The 15,169-nt window shown below is 37.8% G+C and overlaps 1 protein-coding gene across 1 annotated transcript in view; it reads right to left on the bottom strand.

The window, feature by feature from the left end:
* notch2 (notch receptor 2) overlaps positions 1–15,169 on the bottom strand; it is a 43,755-nt gene that overhangs the window by 16,591 nt on the left and 11,995 nt on the right. Inside the window, exons 4-12 of the mRNA XM_077716822.1 lie at positions 6,659–6,918; positions 6,371–6,578; positions 4,974–5,107; positions 3,645–3,767; positions 3,344–3,577; positions 1,822–1,977; positions 1,016–1,201; positions 228–341; positions 33–146 (exon numbers count right to left, since the gene is read on the bottom strand). Of these exons, the coding sequence (XP_077572948.1) occupies positions 33–146; positions 228–341; positions 1,016–1,201; positions 1,822–1,977; positions 3,344–3,577; positions 3,645–3,767; positions 4,974–5,107; positions 6,371–6,578; positions 6,659–6,918 (1,529 nt within the window). The remainder of the gene's footprint in view (positions 1–32; positions 147–227; positions 342–1,015; positions 1,202–1,821; positions 1,978–3,343; positions 3,578–3,644; positions 3,768–4,973; positions 5,108–6,370; positions 6,579–6,658; positions 6,919–15,169) is intronic.

The raw sequence follows: 15,169 nt of genomic DNA, 5'->3' as shown, positions 1-15,169 counted from the left end.
TCTTCGGTCATCAAAAGTGCGCAAAAACCGACCTTCGGAACATTCGCAGTCGTATCCATTAGGCCGGTCGATACACTTGGCTCCGTTTAAACAAGGCGTACTGGAACATTCGTCGATGTCGATCTGGCACGTTTCGCCGCTGAAGCCTGAAAACACAAAAAATGTCAGTCCATTCCAATAAATAACTCCCACATTTGTGGCATTTCCCATTTCCCATCATCACCAACCTGCAGGGCACTCGCAGACAAAGCGATTGACCCGGTCCAGACATTTGCCGTGGTTCAGACAGGGCGAGCTGAGACACTCGTTCTCGTCGATCTCACAATGAGTTCCCTCAAATCCTACGAAAAAACAAAATCACAACGTAAGAGGGACGGACGGAAAGGAGAAATAACCACCACGGTGTTCCCTCGCCATTTGATGGGTCGACTTTAGACTTAAAAAAATAAAAAAAATAAAAAAAAAAAAAGCATGACCGGACGTTTGGTCCCCGGACGTTTTGGTCGCCCGGACGTTTTGGTCGCCCGGACGTTTTGGTCGCCCGGACGTTTGGTCTCCCGGACGTTTGGTCTCCCGGACGTTTGGTCTCCCGGACGTTTGGTCTCCGGGACGTTTGGTCTCCGGGACGTTTGGTCTCCCGGGACGTTTGGTCGCCCAGACGTTTGGTCGCCGGATGTTTGGTCACAGGACGTTTGGTCACAGGATGTTTGGTCACCGGTCTTATGTACTTAGATATTAAACAGTACTTAGATATTATACTCTCTCTTAGATATTAAACTCTCTTAGATATTAAACACTCCTAGATATTAAACTCTGTCTCTTAGATATTAAACACTCGCTTAGATATTAAACTCGCTCTCATGAATATAATTTTGAGAGCTGGTTTCAACAGTATACTCTCTGTCACCATTTAACCGGCGACCAAACGTCCGAACACCAAAAAAAGTGCAGTACCAGTAGGTACAGCAACACTTGGATTTAAAGCACCGTACTTGCGGGATTTGAACCATCGTACCGGGCATGCAGATGCACGTGTAGTCGCCGATGCGGTCCAAACAGGTGCCGTCGTTCTGGCAAGGGTTGGAGGCGCACTCGTTGACGTCTTGTTCGCAGCGCGGGCCGGCGTAGCCCCTCACGCAATTGCAGGTGAAGGAGCCGTCGGTGTTGACGCATTGGCCGCCGTGCTCGCACGGGTTGCTTCCTGGGAACGGACAAGATGGCGGCTCACAAAAAATGGAATGGATTTCATTCATTTCAAATTTGTCTTAGCCACACTCGTATCGATAGCGAAAAAATATAACGTACCAAAATACAGGCACCGTATTTTCTCACATATTAGCCGTCCAGTGTATAAGCCACACCCTTTAAATTGCGGAATTTGACAATTTCCCTCATATAAGCCGTACCCTTAACATAGCTTCAAAATGGTTGAACTGGACAATTTCCTCCGAATAAGCCGTACCCTTAAAATTGCCTTAAAATGGTGGAATTTGACGATTTCCCTCTTATAAGCCGTACCCTTAAAATGGTTGAATTTGACAATTTCTCTCGTATAAGCCGTACCCCTTAAAATGGTTGAATTTGATCATTCCCCTTATATAAGCCGTACCCTTAAAAGGGCCTTAAAATGGTTGAACTTGATGATTTCCCTCGTATAAGCCGTAACCTTAAAATGCTTGAATTTCACCATTTCCCTCATATAAGCCGCACCCTTAAAATGGTTGAATTTGACAATTTCTCTTGTATAAGCCGTACCCTTAAAATGTTTAAAATACGGTAAATCTTTTCTCATGAAAATAACCATGGGTAAATTGTCCTCACCAATGCTGCACTCGTTTCTGTCCACGTTACAGGTGCTACCGACGTAGCCTGGCGGACAGTTGCAGTTGAACATGCCGCTGATGGGATTGGTGTCACATTGGGAGCCCTCCCGGCACGGGTTGCTGATGCAGGCGTCGTCAATGTGGCAAAGTAAACCTGGGAGAGAAGAAAAAAAAAAACAAATTTGACAACGTTAGCCCCAAAATGGCCGATAGAAACGCAGCCCCAAAACGGCCGTATCCGCTCGAGTGCCAAAACATTGACAGTCGGTCACAATATGCACAGATTCAAGTTGGTCAGTAGTCTTGTGATCCCATGGGGTCGATTCCCATGAGGCAGGCCACGCCCCCTTGGCCTCAGGGTCGACGGCGAGGCGACGGTAGAGTCGTAAAATCATAGCAAATGGGAAAATAGGAATTCTGGTTAAACCTGTTGCACAACGTTCAATAATGTTGGAAGTCAAAGGCGTAGAAACTAGGAAAGTTGGCAGTGAATTCGAGTTGGGACTTCACCTCATCTAACCCTAATATGCATACGATCAAAATAAGCCGTTTTATTTGACTTGTTTACATAGTCAAGTTTTTTCTTTTGATCACTAACAGCTCCACAAACAACTTCACTTCTGAGGAAATGCTAACATGCTAACGTGAGGCAGTAATCCCTCCATTTTTTTACAATATTATTATTTTTTTTTAAAATTATTATTTGTTATTATGTGTATGTGTATATGTATAAGTAGCTGATGTATGTATATATATATATATATATTTATTTATCTATTTATACATGTATTTATTTAATTATTTACTTAATTATTACCCATTTATTTATATCTTTTGCTGTTTCTGTATTCTCACCTTCTACTACTCCTAATCTTATCCTAATCCAATCCTAATCTAATCCTAATCTAATCCTAATCCAATCCTATTCCAATCCCAATCCAATCCCAATCCAATCCCAATCCAATCCCAATCTAATCCCAATCTAATCCCGATCTAATCCCGATCTAATCCCGATCTAATCCCGATCTAATCCCAATCTAATCCCAATCTAATCCCAATCTAATCCCAATCCAATCCCAATCCAATCCCAATCCAATCCCAATCCAATCCCAATCCCAATCCAATCCCAATCCAATCCCAATCCAATCCCAATCCAATCCCAATCCAATCCTAATCCAATCCTAATCTAATCCTAATCTAATCCTAATCTAATCCTAATCTAATCCTAATCTAATCCTAATCTAATCCTAATCTAATCCTAATCTAATCCTAATCTAATCCTAATCTAATCCTAATCTAATCCTAATCTAATCCTAATCTAATCCTAATCTAATCCTAATCTAATCCTAATATAATCCTAATCTAATCCTATTCTAATCCAATCCGAATCTAATTCCAAATCATGCCTATAAAGCACAATTGAACTCAGTTTTGCTCCTTTTTTTAAACATGCAAAACATTACAGTCGTGCTAGCATAAACATACACACGTTATCACGAGAGAAGATCCCTTGTCCTCACCTGTCTTCCCGTGGGGGCAGCGGCAAATGAAGGACGCCACCCTGTCGATGCAGGTGGAGCCCTTCGTACAGGCGGCGGTGGTGCAGTCGTCGATATTCTCCGAACAGTCGGGTCCGCTCCAACCGTTGACGCACACGCAGACGTAGCCGCCGGCCAGGTTGTTGCACGTGCCGCCATTTTGGCAAGTGTTGGGCTGGAGACGACATTCGTCCACGTCCTCCGTGCAGTGCTGACCTGTGGACGGAATGGACGTCAATGGAGGTGCTTGAAAATATGAGTGGCGCCATCCCAAATGACGTACCGGTCCACTCTGGAGGACATTGACAGTTGTAGGTGTTGACGCCGTCCATGCAAGTGCCGCCATTTTCGCACTGGTGACCGGGACAGTCATCGATGTTGTTCTCGCAGTTGGTCCCGCTGAATCCTGGTGGAAAACAAAATAGTTTCGGAAAATTATTATTATACGTTTTTGACAGCATTTGTGTGACTATAATGATTGAAAAAAGGCAAAATAATGCTAATATTTGTTAGCACGCTAATGCTGCTTTTCATAGCCTCGAGCTAGCATAGGGGGGAAACAACATATTCTGTGTCATTTAATGCACAATATCTGTCATTTTCATTGTAATTAGATTAGAGCAGGATGGGCAAACTACGGCCCGCGGGCCGGATGTGGCCAGTGAGGCGTTTTAATCCGGCCCGACGACGTTGTCCAAATAATGTATAAATATATTTTTTTCCCCAAGATGGCGCCGTCACATGGAAGACAGTGGCAGTGGCTGTGTCCACTCTTATTTGTTTTTCGTGTTTTACAGCCCGAAAATCTTTTTTTTTAATTACATTTTAATATTTCTTAATACATTCTTTTTTACTTGACTTTGTACTTCATATTTTTTACTTTAATAATGAGTGAGGAGTATGTTAATAGTCATTTTTTCTGTTTATGTTTCATATGTACTGTTAACGGATGCACTTTTTTATATGTATCCTATCTTGTGCTGACCCCGCCCATATGTCAAATGTTTAAACTCAATATGGCCCCCGGGCCCAAAAGTATACCCTCCCCTGTATTAAATAAAACTTTATTCATCACATACTCGGCAAAATATACCTGTTTAGTGTTGTAGTTGACTCCAACTGTAGTGCAATCCATGTTAAGTTAACGACGAGACAATTATTGTCAATGAATAAAAAAATTAAAAAAACGCAGGCACATTCCAATCATTTCCAGACAGCAAATCACACCCAAGCACCACACACCAACGCATTAATAAAAAATGTAACAGCAGCATAACAATGCTTTCTCATGTTAAGACTACATACAATAGCCCAAACATATTTCAGTCTGACTGACAGGGCGAAACGTCGCTAATCGTTTCACGTACAGAAGAAAGATGACGCCACTTGACTGTGTGGAAATGGCGGCCATGTGTGTGTGTTTACCACATCTACTCGCTAAGTGTAGCAGAGTGACAAGACGGGCTGTTTAATACAAAACAGGCAAGAGAAAATGGCTGTTTAAAGCATAAACAATGCGAAGAAACATTTTCTTTTGGGAAGGAGTCGGGTTTTAGTTTGTTTTTCCTTGCCCAAAACAAAAATGCATGACAGTGGATTTTTATAGATTTACCTGGCAGGCAGTGGCAGGAGTAACTGGTTTCGGAATTCTGGTGGCATGTTCCCCCGTTTAGGCATGGTGACGGCGAACACGGGACGTAGGAGCTCTCGCAGTGTCGACCCGTGAACCCGGCGCTGCAAATGCACCTGCACATGGAAAAAAACATGTTTTTTCTCGCATATAAGCCGTATTTGCAACTAGAAAAATGATGACTGAATCAAGGGGCGGCTTATATCAGGGTTAGGCAAACTTTTGGGTCCGGTGGGGGGCCACATTGACTTTAAAAATGTGACAGATGGGCGGGGTCAGTACAAGATAGGATACATATAAAAAAGTGCATCCGTTAACAGTACATATGAAAGATAAACAGAAAAAGGGCTAAAGTACTAACATACTCACACATACTTCCGCTGTCTATCACTATACACATTAAATTGTATAATAAATGAGTAAAATGGATCATATTGACATTTCCAAGTGTTTCAAAATACTGATTTAATCAAATTCTATGAAGTTCAAGGCTCACATTTTGATTTTTTTTACATAGAGCTACCGACCTCCATCGACCCATTGTTATCATAATCGTTATCATAATCATTATCATCAGCGCTATCATTATTATTATTATCATTATTAATATTGTTATCATTATTAATATTATTATCATTATTAATATTATTACCATTATGAATAGTATTATCATTATGAATAGTATTAGCGTTATTAATATTATTAGCGTTATTAATATTATTAGCGTTATGAATATGATTAGCATTATGAATATTATTAGCATTATGAATATTATTAGCATTATGAATAGTATTAGCATTATGAATATTATTAGCATTATGAATAGTATTATCATTATTAATATTATTAGCATTATCAATATTATTAGCATCATCAATATTATTAACATCATTAATATTATTAGCATCATTAATATTATTAGCATCATTAATATTATAAGCATCATTAATATTATTAGCATCATTAATATTAATAGCATTAATAGTATTAGCCTTCTCATTATTAGCAATATGATCAATTTCATTCATTAGGAGTGAATGCAATTCACACAAATTCAATAGAAAATGTAAAATAATAATAATAATAATTTAAATCAAACTTTTTATCATCATGCTCAGATAATGAAAAATGCACTGATGTTATCGAACTCATCCGGTCTACAAATGAGGAAGTAAGATGGCGGAAACCATAGCGATGGCGTGAATTTCGAGACATTTCAATTGGAAAAAATAATTTGGTGACCATTTTTAGGCAGCTCCGTTAACACCAATTTTGACCCTTTTAGCGCAAATGCATATCGGCTCCAACTATCTGTTATGGGCTTTTTCTAACTTCCAAACATCGGTTTGTAAAACAGCAAATCTAAAAGAAATGTTTACCTGTAGGAGCCTGGGGTGTTGACACAAACTCCTTCATTCTGACATTTGGAAGGCGCTGCCACGCATTCGTTGGTGTCGTTAAGGCAACGAGGACCTGTATAGCCCGGCGGACATGAGCAGATGTAGTTCCCGCCCGGTAGAGCGCGACACGATCCACCATTGGCGCATGGGCCGGACAGGCAGCTGTCTTCGTACTCGCAACGTGGCCCTGAGATGTCAAAATGCCATTTTTTAAAACAAATAATTGTCATCCATTTTGTTAGCAAAGACAATAACGAAATGGCTTACCTGTCCATCCTCGGGCGCAATTACAAGTGTATTTGTCCAGGGACAGCAAGGTGCATTTGCCCGTGTTGGCGCACGGGTTGTTGGGGTAGCACGTGGAGTTGAGGGGAATCTGGCAGTGTTCCCCGATGTAGCCCAGAGGGCAGGAACAGGAGGGTACACCCAACAGGGTGCCCACTGAGCAGTTGCCGTCGTTCTGGCAGAAGTTGGGGTAGCAGGGGTCCTTGTATTGGCAGTACTCCCCCAGGAAGCCTGCTGCGCACCTGGACACAAATAGAGGGGTACCTCTACTTACAAATGTCTCTACTTACAAATGCCCCTACTTACAAATGTTTCTACTTACATAATGCCCCTACTTACAAATGCCCCTACTTACAAATGCCCCTAGTTACAAAATGTCCCTACTTAAATATTCCTCTACTTACAAATGCGCCTACTTACAAATGCCTCTACTTACAGATTCCTCTACATATGAAGGTTTCATGTTCCAATATCCAAAAAAAGTAACAAAGTCCCCCAAAAGGATATTTTTTGTTTTAATTTTTAAGATTTTTCAGTTTGGAGAAAAACAAAAAGGGCAAAATAACATTTTTTGTTATCTATTTTTTTACATTTTATAAAAAAATAAAAAAAATATTTAGAAAAAAAACTAGTTTTTGATCAATTTTATTTTATGAGGAAAACAAAACAGATAAAAAAATCACACTTTTTGTTCTTTATAAGTTTTAATGTACCTATTTTTTCACATTTTATAATTTAAAAAAAAAAAAAAATTCTGGAAATAACTTATGTATTGCATTTTTTTTAATTTGGAAAAAAGTAAAATAGCACATATCTACTCTACTTATGTAATCTAGTTTTTGTTCCATTTAATTTTTGGGGGAAAAACAATATTAATGCACACGCTTTAATATTTCTTCTTTTTTTAAACATGGCTTCTAAACGCACAATAGCATTGCTATTAAGCTAGCTAAAATAATTCAACCATTTTTCAAATCAACTTCCCCTGCTGTTGCGCTAAACTCGCGTTGTTGCTTTTTTCCCACAAAAACGTGCTAAAGTGGAAGTTGAGCTTTTGTCGCAAAGGTTAAGTCGAGGTCAGTCACACCGAAGAAGAAGTTTAAAAAGCAGAAGGATGCGCGCTAGTGTTAGCTGGAAGTTGTTGACAGAGATCTGCACTCGGTTTCTTTTTCAAACGTTTCAAGCCCAGAGAGAGAAAATAATACGCAATGTTTGTGGAGTGTCTGTTCTACATTGAAGGAAGCCGCATGAAACCACAGACACAGACGGCCACTCCCGCTTAGGCCACACCCCCCCAAAAAGCCACTCTTCCCTTTATCCCGTCTCAAACCACTGAAGCAGCTGAAAAAGCCCGTTTTAAATGCAACACTGGAAATGGAGGCCACATCACACAACGTCAACCCACGCTTTTTCCGTCAAATGTACTATTTCAGTGTCGGCACAAAAATGTTTCTTATAGCGTATGACCAAAGAAGAAGAAGAAAATAAAAGTATCATTTTACCAGCGTGCTTGTTCCATTTTTTCTATTTTTTTTTCTGCCGCGGGGAAAGAAAATTCATTTATTTTCCGAAACCGACTATTCTCACAAAGGGGGGTGCTGGAGCCTTTCCCAGCTAGCTACAGGGATAAGGCTGGCCAACCAATTGCAGGGCAGTAGAAGATAAACAACCATTCACATTCATAGTTTTTGTTTTTGATGACTATTTATCTATTATGTTGACTACTTAATAAGTGATTTCTTACTTATTTATTTTTTTATGATTATTTTTTGAATGATTTCTTATTTATTTATTTTTTTATGATTATTTTTTGAATGATTTCTTATTTATTTATTTTTTTATGATTATTTTTTGAATGATTTCTTATTTATTTATTTTTTTATGATATTTTTGGAATTTATTTGTAATTTATTTCTGATTTATTTATATTTTATGATTATTTTTGGATTATTTTTTATTTTATTTCTGATTTACTTATTTTTTTATGATTATTTATTGAGTATCTTTTAAATGATTTTTTATTAATAGATTTTTCATGATTATTTTTACATGTATTTCTGATTTATTTATTTTTAATGATTACTTATTGATTATTTTACATGATTATCGTTATATATGTTTATTATTATTAATATTATTTATTGATTTTTTAAATGATTATCTATAAAGTTTTTATTATTATTATTTATATATTAATTATTTTGGATTATTATTTACCTGTTTATTGTTGTTTTTTTTTCATGTTGAGAACTAATTCAGTCGACTACTTAATTATTAATTATTTATTTATTATTCATTGGTATTATTTATTGCTTATTTATCTGTCTGTTTGTTTATTGTTATTATTTGTGGACTTGGTGATGAAGCATTAAATCTCATTATAATTATATAATGACAATAAAAGCATTCAATTCATAGCTAAAGACAAGTTAGCATTCAATTAGCCTAGCATAAATGCTTTTAGGATATGGGAGGAAAGTGGAACACCCGGAGAAAACCCAGGCAAGCCCTGGGAGACCATGCAAACTCGACCCACCCGGGATCGAACCCTCAACTGCAGAAAAGGAAATGACAACATTCCAAAAAAAAAGACATAATCGGCATTAAGAGAGGATGTTTTTTCCCCTTTTAAGCTTTATATATTCTACACGCGACTTTTTCCCCGGCCGGGTATCTTGCCAAGCGTATTGTTCTGTCACACGACGCCACTTTATACAAGAGTTCTTACAATTCCCCCAGCGCGCCGGCCGGCATTGTCGCGCGGCGTGCTGGCGCTTTGCAGACACGCCGGCTTGGGATTGGCAGCGGCTGCCTTCCGACAATGGGGCCCCTACAAACTGGCCTCCCGGGACCGCTTCGGTCAAAGACATTGGATGGAACACTCACCAAAGTGTGTCAAAACTTGTAAAAACTTTGTGAAAAAAATGTAAAAATGTCAATTCTTTATAAAAAGACTAGGTCAGGAATGGGCAAACTGTGGCCTGTGGGCCACAACTGGCCCGCAAGGCTTTTAAATCCGGCCCTCCGGCGTAGTCCAAATTTTTTATTTTATTTTTTTTATTTTCACCCCAAGATGGCGCTGTCACAGTGGCAGTAGCTGTGTCCACTCTTATTTGTTTTTGGTGTTTTACAGCCCCTCTATCTTTTTTTAAATGACATTTAAATATTTCTTAATACATTCCTTAACTTACTTTACTTTGTACTTTATACTTTTTACTTTAATGGTGAGTGAGTGTGAATACTTGAGTCCTTTGTTTCTGTTTCTGTTTCATATGTACTGTTAACGGATGCACTTTTTTATATGTATCCTATCTTGTGCTGACCCCGCCCATTTGTCAAATTTTTTAAGTCAATGTGGCCCCCCCGGACCCCAAGTTTGCCCACCCTTAGGCCTGATGTCCAATCCAAGTTACAAAACGTCAATAAATTTCCTGTCATTTTATTTTGAAATTGTCACGTTAGCATTACGTCCTGCTTGAGTATCTCCCTACGCAAATCTTTTGTCACTAAATGTCAACTAAGTGATTATTTTTAGCCAATAAGAACGTTTTGTTTGACAAACAATAGCATAAGTTGAGTCATTTTTGCTGCTATAAGTGGCTAACATCACATGACACTATTTAAAAACTAGTAGCTAGCGAGAAAAAGCAAGAAAAAAACAGCTAGTCTGTGTAAAAACTGATTTATTTCTACCCTCATATGTCAAGAGACTTATTGTTGATTCATTCCCCCAAAAAATAGCTGCAAGCAAGAGGCGTTGTTGCTTATTTCATCGCTAATTTCCGTGTAAAAAAAAGAACCCACATGACATCAGCTAATGAATGCGCTAAAATCCACGCAAGAGATAGCATATTTAGCTCTAAACAGACTGCCTCAACTCCTCAAGGCATTTTAAAAAATAACAGTCATTTACTTGTGAATTTTACCCGTATCACTTATGAAAACGAACACTGGGGTGCTTTTCATATTGCTAAAAATAAATACATAAAAATGTCTAATATGAATGACCCTGCTAACAACAAAACAAGCTCAAACAAATAGATTCAAACGAAACATTTCAGCGTCATGAGCAGGGATCGGCTCCGGCACCCCCGAAACCCTTGTTTTTCAGATTTAGAGTTCTGCATTTAAGCAAAAAATAAGAAAATAATAAATAACAGCCATAAATCAACAAATATACTGGATTTTCTGGCCTATTAGTCGCCTCCGCATATAAGCCACACCCCTAAAATAGCCTTAAAATTGTTGGATTTGACAATTTCTCTCGTATAAGCCACCCTCTGATTAATAATTTTCATCTCCATATTCATGGTTTTTAATAGGGAGTGCAAATGTGTTACTTTGAAGGAAAAATTCTTAAGAAAATTCATAGATACTGTATGAATTAAAAGCACATTATTAGCAAGTATTTCATTCATCCAGTATTGCTTTTTTTCTTACTGCAAAACTGAAAATAACCAACACAGTAAATGTAAATTTGTAGCCATGCTGTATGTTTTTTGCGCATATAAACCGTAATAACCATGATTCATTTTTTGTTGTTGCAACTACGGCTTATATGCGAAAATAAATCAAATTTTTTTCTTGAATTTTATCCATAGACATCAAAATAAATGTTATTTACCATTTTATCTGTTTATCTTTTCTCAGTTTTGAAATAAATGACTGTATCGGCTACATTTCGTGCATGTTAAACCTCATTTATGCGCATATAAGCCCTACCCTCGATTCAGTCATTATTTTTTTTGCGACAAATACGGCGTCTATGCAAGAAAATACGGTAATGGAGCCCCAAAAATGTCCAAAAATCCTAGCGTCCTGTCCTTGTGATTCCCTTTCCAGATGGAGTATTTTCTCCAAGTATGACTTGGCAAAAAGAGCGAAAATGATTCATACGATTATGAGGGAGTGGCGTCTCAGTGGGGAGGAAGTCATCTGTCAAAGGACGTTACATGCGCGCCATTACTCCCAAACTTTTCTACTCTTAAACTAAACTAAACTCAAGTGCGATAGGATTCTTTGTCCTCCTCTCGTGGTCTTTTTCCCAGCTTTCTTCAGGAACGTCTTTACCTTCTTTCTCAATACTTCGTTTCGCAGTTCTAGCCCACTCAAGGTGTCGGGTTTCTACAGCTGGTTCGCATTAGCGCCCCCGTCTTGCGTCCACACACACACACACACATACACACACTTTTTTTTTTTGGGTTCCTCTACCTCACGCTGACCTCGGCCTGGCCGTGGGGCGCCGAGGAGAAGAGAGGGTTGGGTTCGATCCTACAAGTAACGTCGCTCGCGTTAGCGTCCAGGCCAGACATGGGCAAACTATGGCCCGTGGGCCATATACGGCCCGCTAGGCTAATAATGAGTGATGAGTATGTAAATACTTTTCTTATTTGTTTTTCGTGTTTTACAGCCCCTCTATCATTTTAATATTTCTTAATACATTCCTTTGTACTTTACTTTGTACTTTACTTTGTACTTTACTTTGTACTTTACTTTGTATTTTACTTTGTATTTTACTTTGTACTTTACTTTGTACTTTACTTTGTACTTTACTTTGTACTTTACTTTGTACTTTACTTTGTACTTTACTTTGTACTTTACTTTGTACTTTACTTTGTATTTTACTTTGTATTTTACTTTGTACTTTACTTTGTACTTTACTTTGTACTTTACTTTGTACTTTACTTTGTACTTTACTTTGTACTTTACTTTGTACTTTACTTTGTACTTTACTTTGTACTTTACTTTGTACTTTACTTGATACTTTACTTTATACTTTACTTTATACTTTACTTTTTACTTTATACTTTTTACTTTACTTTGTACTTTACTTTGTACTTTACTTTGTACTTTACTTTGTACTTTACTTTATACTTTACTTTATACTTTATACTTTACTTTGTACTTTTTACTTTACTTTGTACTTTTTACTTTACTTTGTACTTTATACTTTGTACTTTATACTTTGTACTTTATACTGTGTAGTTTATACTGTGTACTTTATACTTTGTACTTTTTACTTTACTTTGTACTTTATACTTTACTCTGTACTTTATACTTTATTTTGTACTTTGTACTTTGTACTTTATACTTTACTCTGTATTTTATACTTTACTTTGTACTTTATAGTTTTTACTTTACTTTGTACTTTATACTTTTTACTTTATACTTTTTACTTTAACAATGAGTGATAAGTATGTTAATACTTGAGTCCTTTTTGTCTGTTTATGTTTCATATGTACTGTTAACGGATGCACTTTTTTATATGTATCGTATCTTGTGCTAACCCGGCCCGTCTGTCAAATTTTTTAAGTCAATGTTGCCCCCGGGCCCAAAAGTTTGCCCACCCCTATTCTAGGCACTTTACGACGGCGGTGACCCCCCGTTTTCACCTTTCCGGAGTTAGGCCCTTAACTGCAGACCTTGCAACCTCTCATCAAGTCTGAAGGAAGCCTAATAACTCCATCATGGTCCCCCCCGCGACCCCTTGGCGGAAATCACAGGGGAGCAGTGTTTGAGCTTGAGTGGCGCTAATAAGCGGCTCATATTTCATACGCTGAATCCATCTCACGCTTGACTGAAGTCTGGTCAATGTAAAGTTGCCGTGTTCAGGTCCAGCTTACCTTCAAAATGGACCCTAAATGTGTGTGTAATGGCGGTTTTAAAAATGTTTTGGACAGACAAAATGGCGGCTTAGATGCTATGGGGGTAAAAGCGACAGAATTATAAATGTTGCCGTTCAACATTTGTAAAATATTCTGTACAATGTGGAATGACTAGTTTTACTAGTTTGAAGGATTACAAATAACACCAAACAGTGTTGACATTATTTTTGGTTTACTCGATTTTTGTGGGTCGGGGTTTCCTGCTTACTGCTATATTTACATTTAAATATTGATTTAAAAAATGATATGTTGATTATTTATTTTTATTATGATCCATTATTTAGCTGTTTATTTGTTGTTGTTATTTGTGCACTTATGTCTTCGATTAATTATGTTGATTTATTATTGATTATTTATTCATTATTTATTGCTTGTATTTTGTATTTTTAGTGCATATAGTTTTAATTATTTATTACTTATTTTTTCATATTTTTTTTTTATATTCATTATTTATTTTTCCATTATTTATTGCTTATATTTGTAATTATTTATTGCTTTTTTTTTTTATTTATAGCTTATTTTTTATTATTTATTGCTTATTTTTTATTTATTGCTTATTTATTGCTTATACTTTTATTTAGTGCTTATTTTTCTTTATTAATTGAATAATTTTTATTTTTTATTGCTTATTTATTTGTCTATTTGTTGTTGTTATTTGTGTGGTGAGTACCCGCAGAAAACCCGGAAAAAAACCAAGCAAGCACGGGTAGAACCCACCTGGGATCGAACCCACAACCCTACAACTATGAGACCGCCTGTGGTAAAGGATTTAATCTGTGGAAAAAAACTTCAAAAAAGGGGCGGAGTCCACAAGGGCCTCATGTGGTCAAAATCTCCCAAATTTTCGTTGAAAAAGACGACCAAACTGTGGTAGACAGCCAAGGACCTCGACATGGTGATTAGTCATTATCGTGTCCTTGTGGTTCTAACGAGGCCTATCTATAGACTTTCAGATCTTGGGACCAGTCATTATCTTACTTTGAAAGAAAAAAAAATGTACACAAAAAATCTAAGTCGCATTTTATACGTGAAAAGCCATGAAAATGTCAAAAAGGCTACCAGAAAAGTCTTCAAAAAGATCACCGGGGTCAATTTAATGGAGTCCTGGGGGCGTCGCCACCTCATTTCATCTTGACTGAGTGAGTGACAGGCTGATGAAAGGGGCGGAGACCAAGAAGCCAATTATAGCCCCGCCTCCTGCCCTCAGTTTGTTGCTCTCTCATCAGTAAGAATTTGCGCTCTGGGGTATTTCTTCTCAGATTACCCCAAAACGAGTCATCTTCTTTTTTTTTGGCCCTTTTACTTCCTCTGTCTGCCCGACGGGCAAATTTTGACGCGTCTACACAACGCGGGTAATTTTTTGGGGATTCATTTAGTCATTTTTTTAAAGGGACCAGACTGTGAGAAAGCAACCAAAGAGTAGCTTTGTGTGGGTGGTTAAGTTCATGGCTTTCAATCATCCATGTGTCTTAACCCGAATACCAATTTTCCACGTTTGCGTAATACAGCCCGTTTTGTATATCGTCATTTTCAGACTATAAGTCGCACCAAGGTAAACAATGCGGGTTAAAAAAAAGGGAGGAATATTTTTGTTTTTTTCAGCGGTCTAGTGGTTAGCTCGTTGCGCTTGCAGTTCTGGGGTCGAGGGTTTGATTTCAGGCTTCCCGGGCTTGTGTGGGTTTTCTCAGGGTACTCCACTTTCCTCCCACATCTCAAAAATAAACAATCTAGGATAATTTTAGGCTAAATTGTGTGTACATTGTTTGTTTCTCCCCAGGTGCCTTGGGATTGGCTAATCACCGATTCAGGGTATCCCCCCCGCCTGGTG

This window comes from Stigmatopora nigra, chromosome 5 (assembly GCF_051989575.1).
Source record: "Stigmatopora nigra isolate UIUO_SnigA chromosome 5, RoL_Snig_1.1, whole genome shotgun sequence".
Classification (NCBI taxonomy): domain Eukaryota; kingdom Metazoa; phylum Chordata; class Actinopteri; order Syngnathiformes; family Syngnathidae; genus Stigmatopora; species Stigmatopora nigra.
The sequence above is the reverse complement of the archived record's forward strand: the minus strand, read 5'-3'. Positions and strand labels throughout refer to the sequence as shown.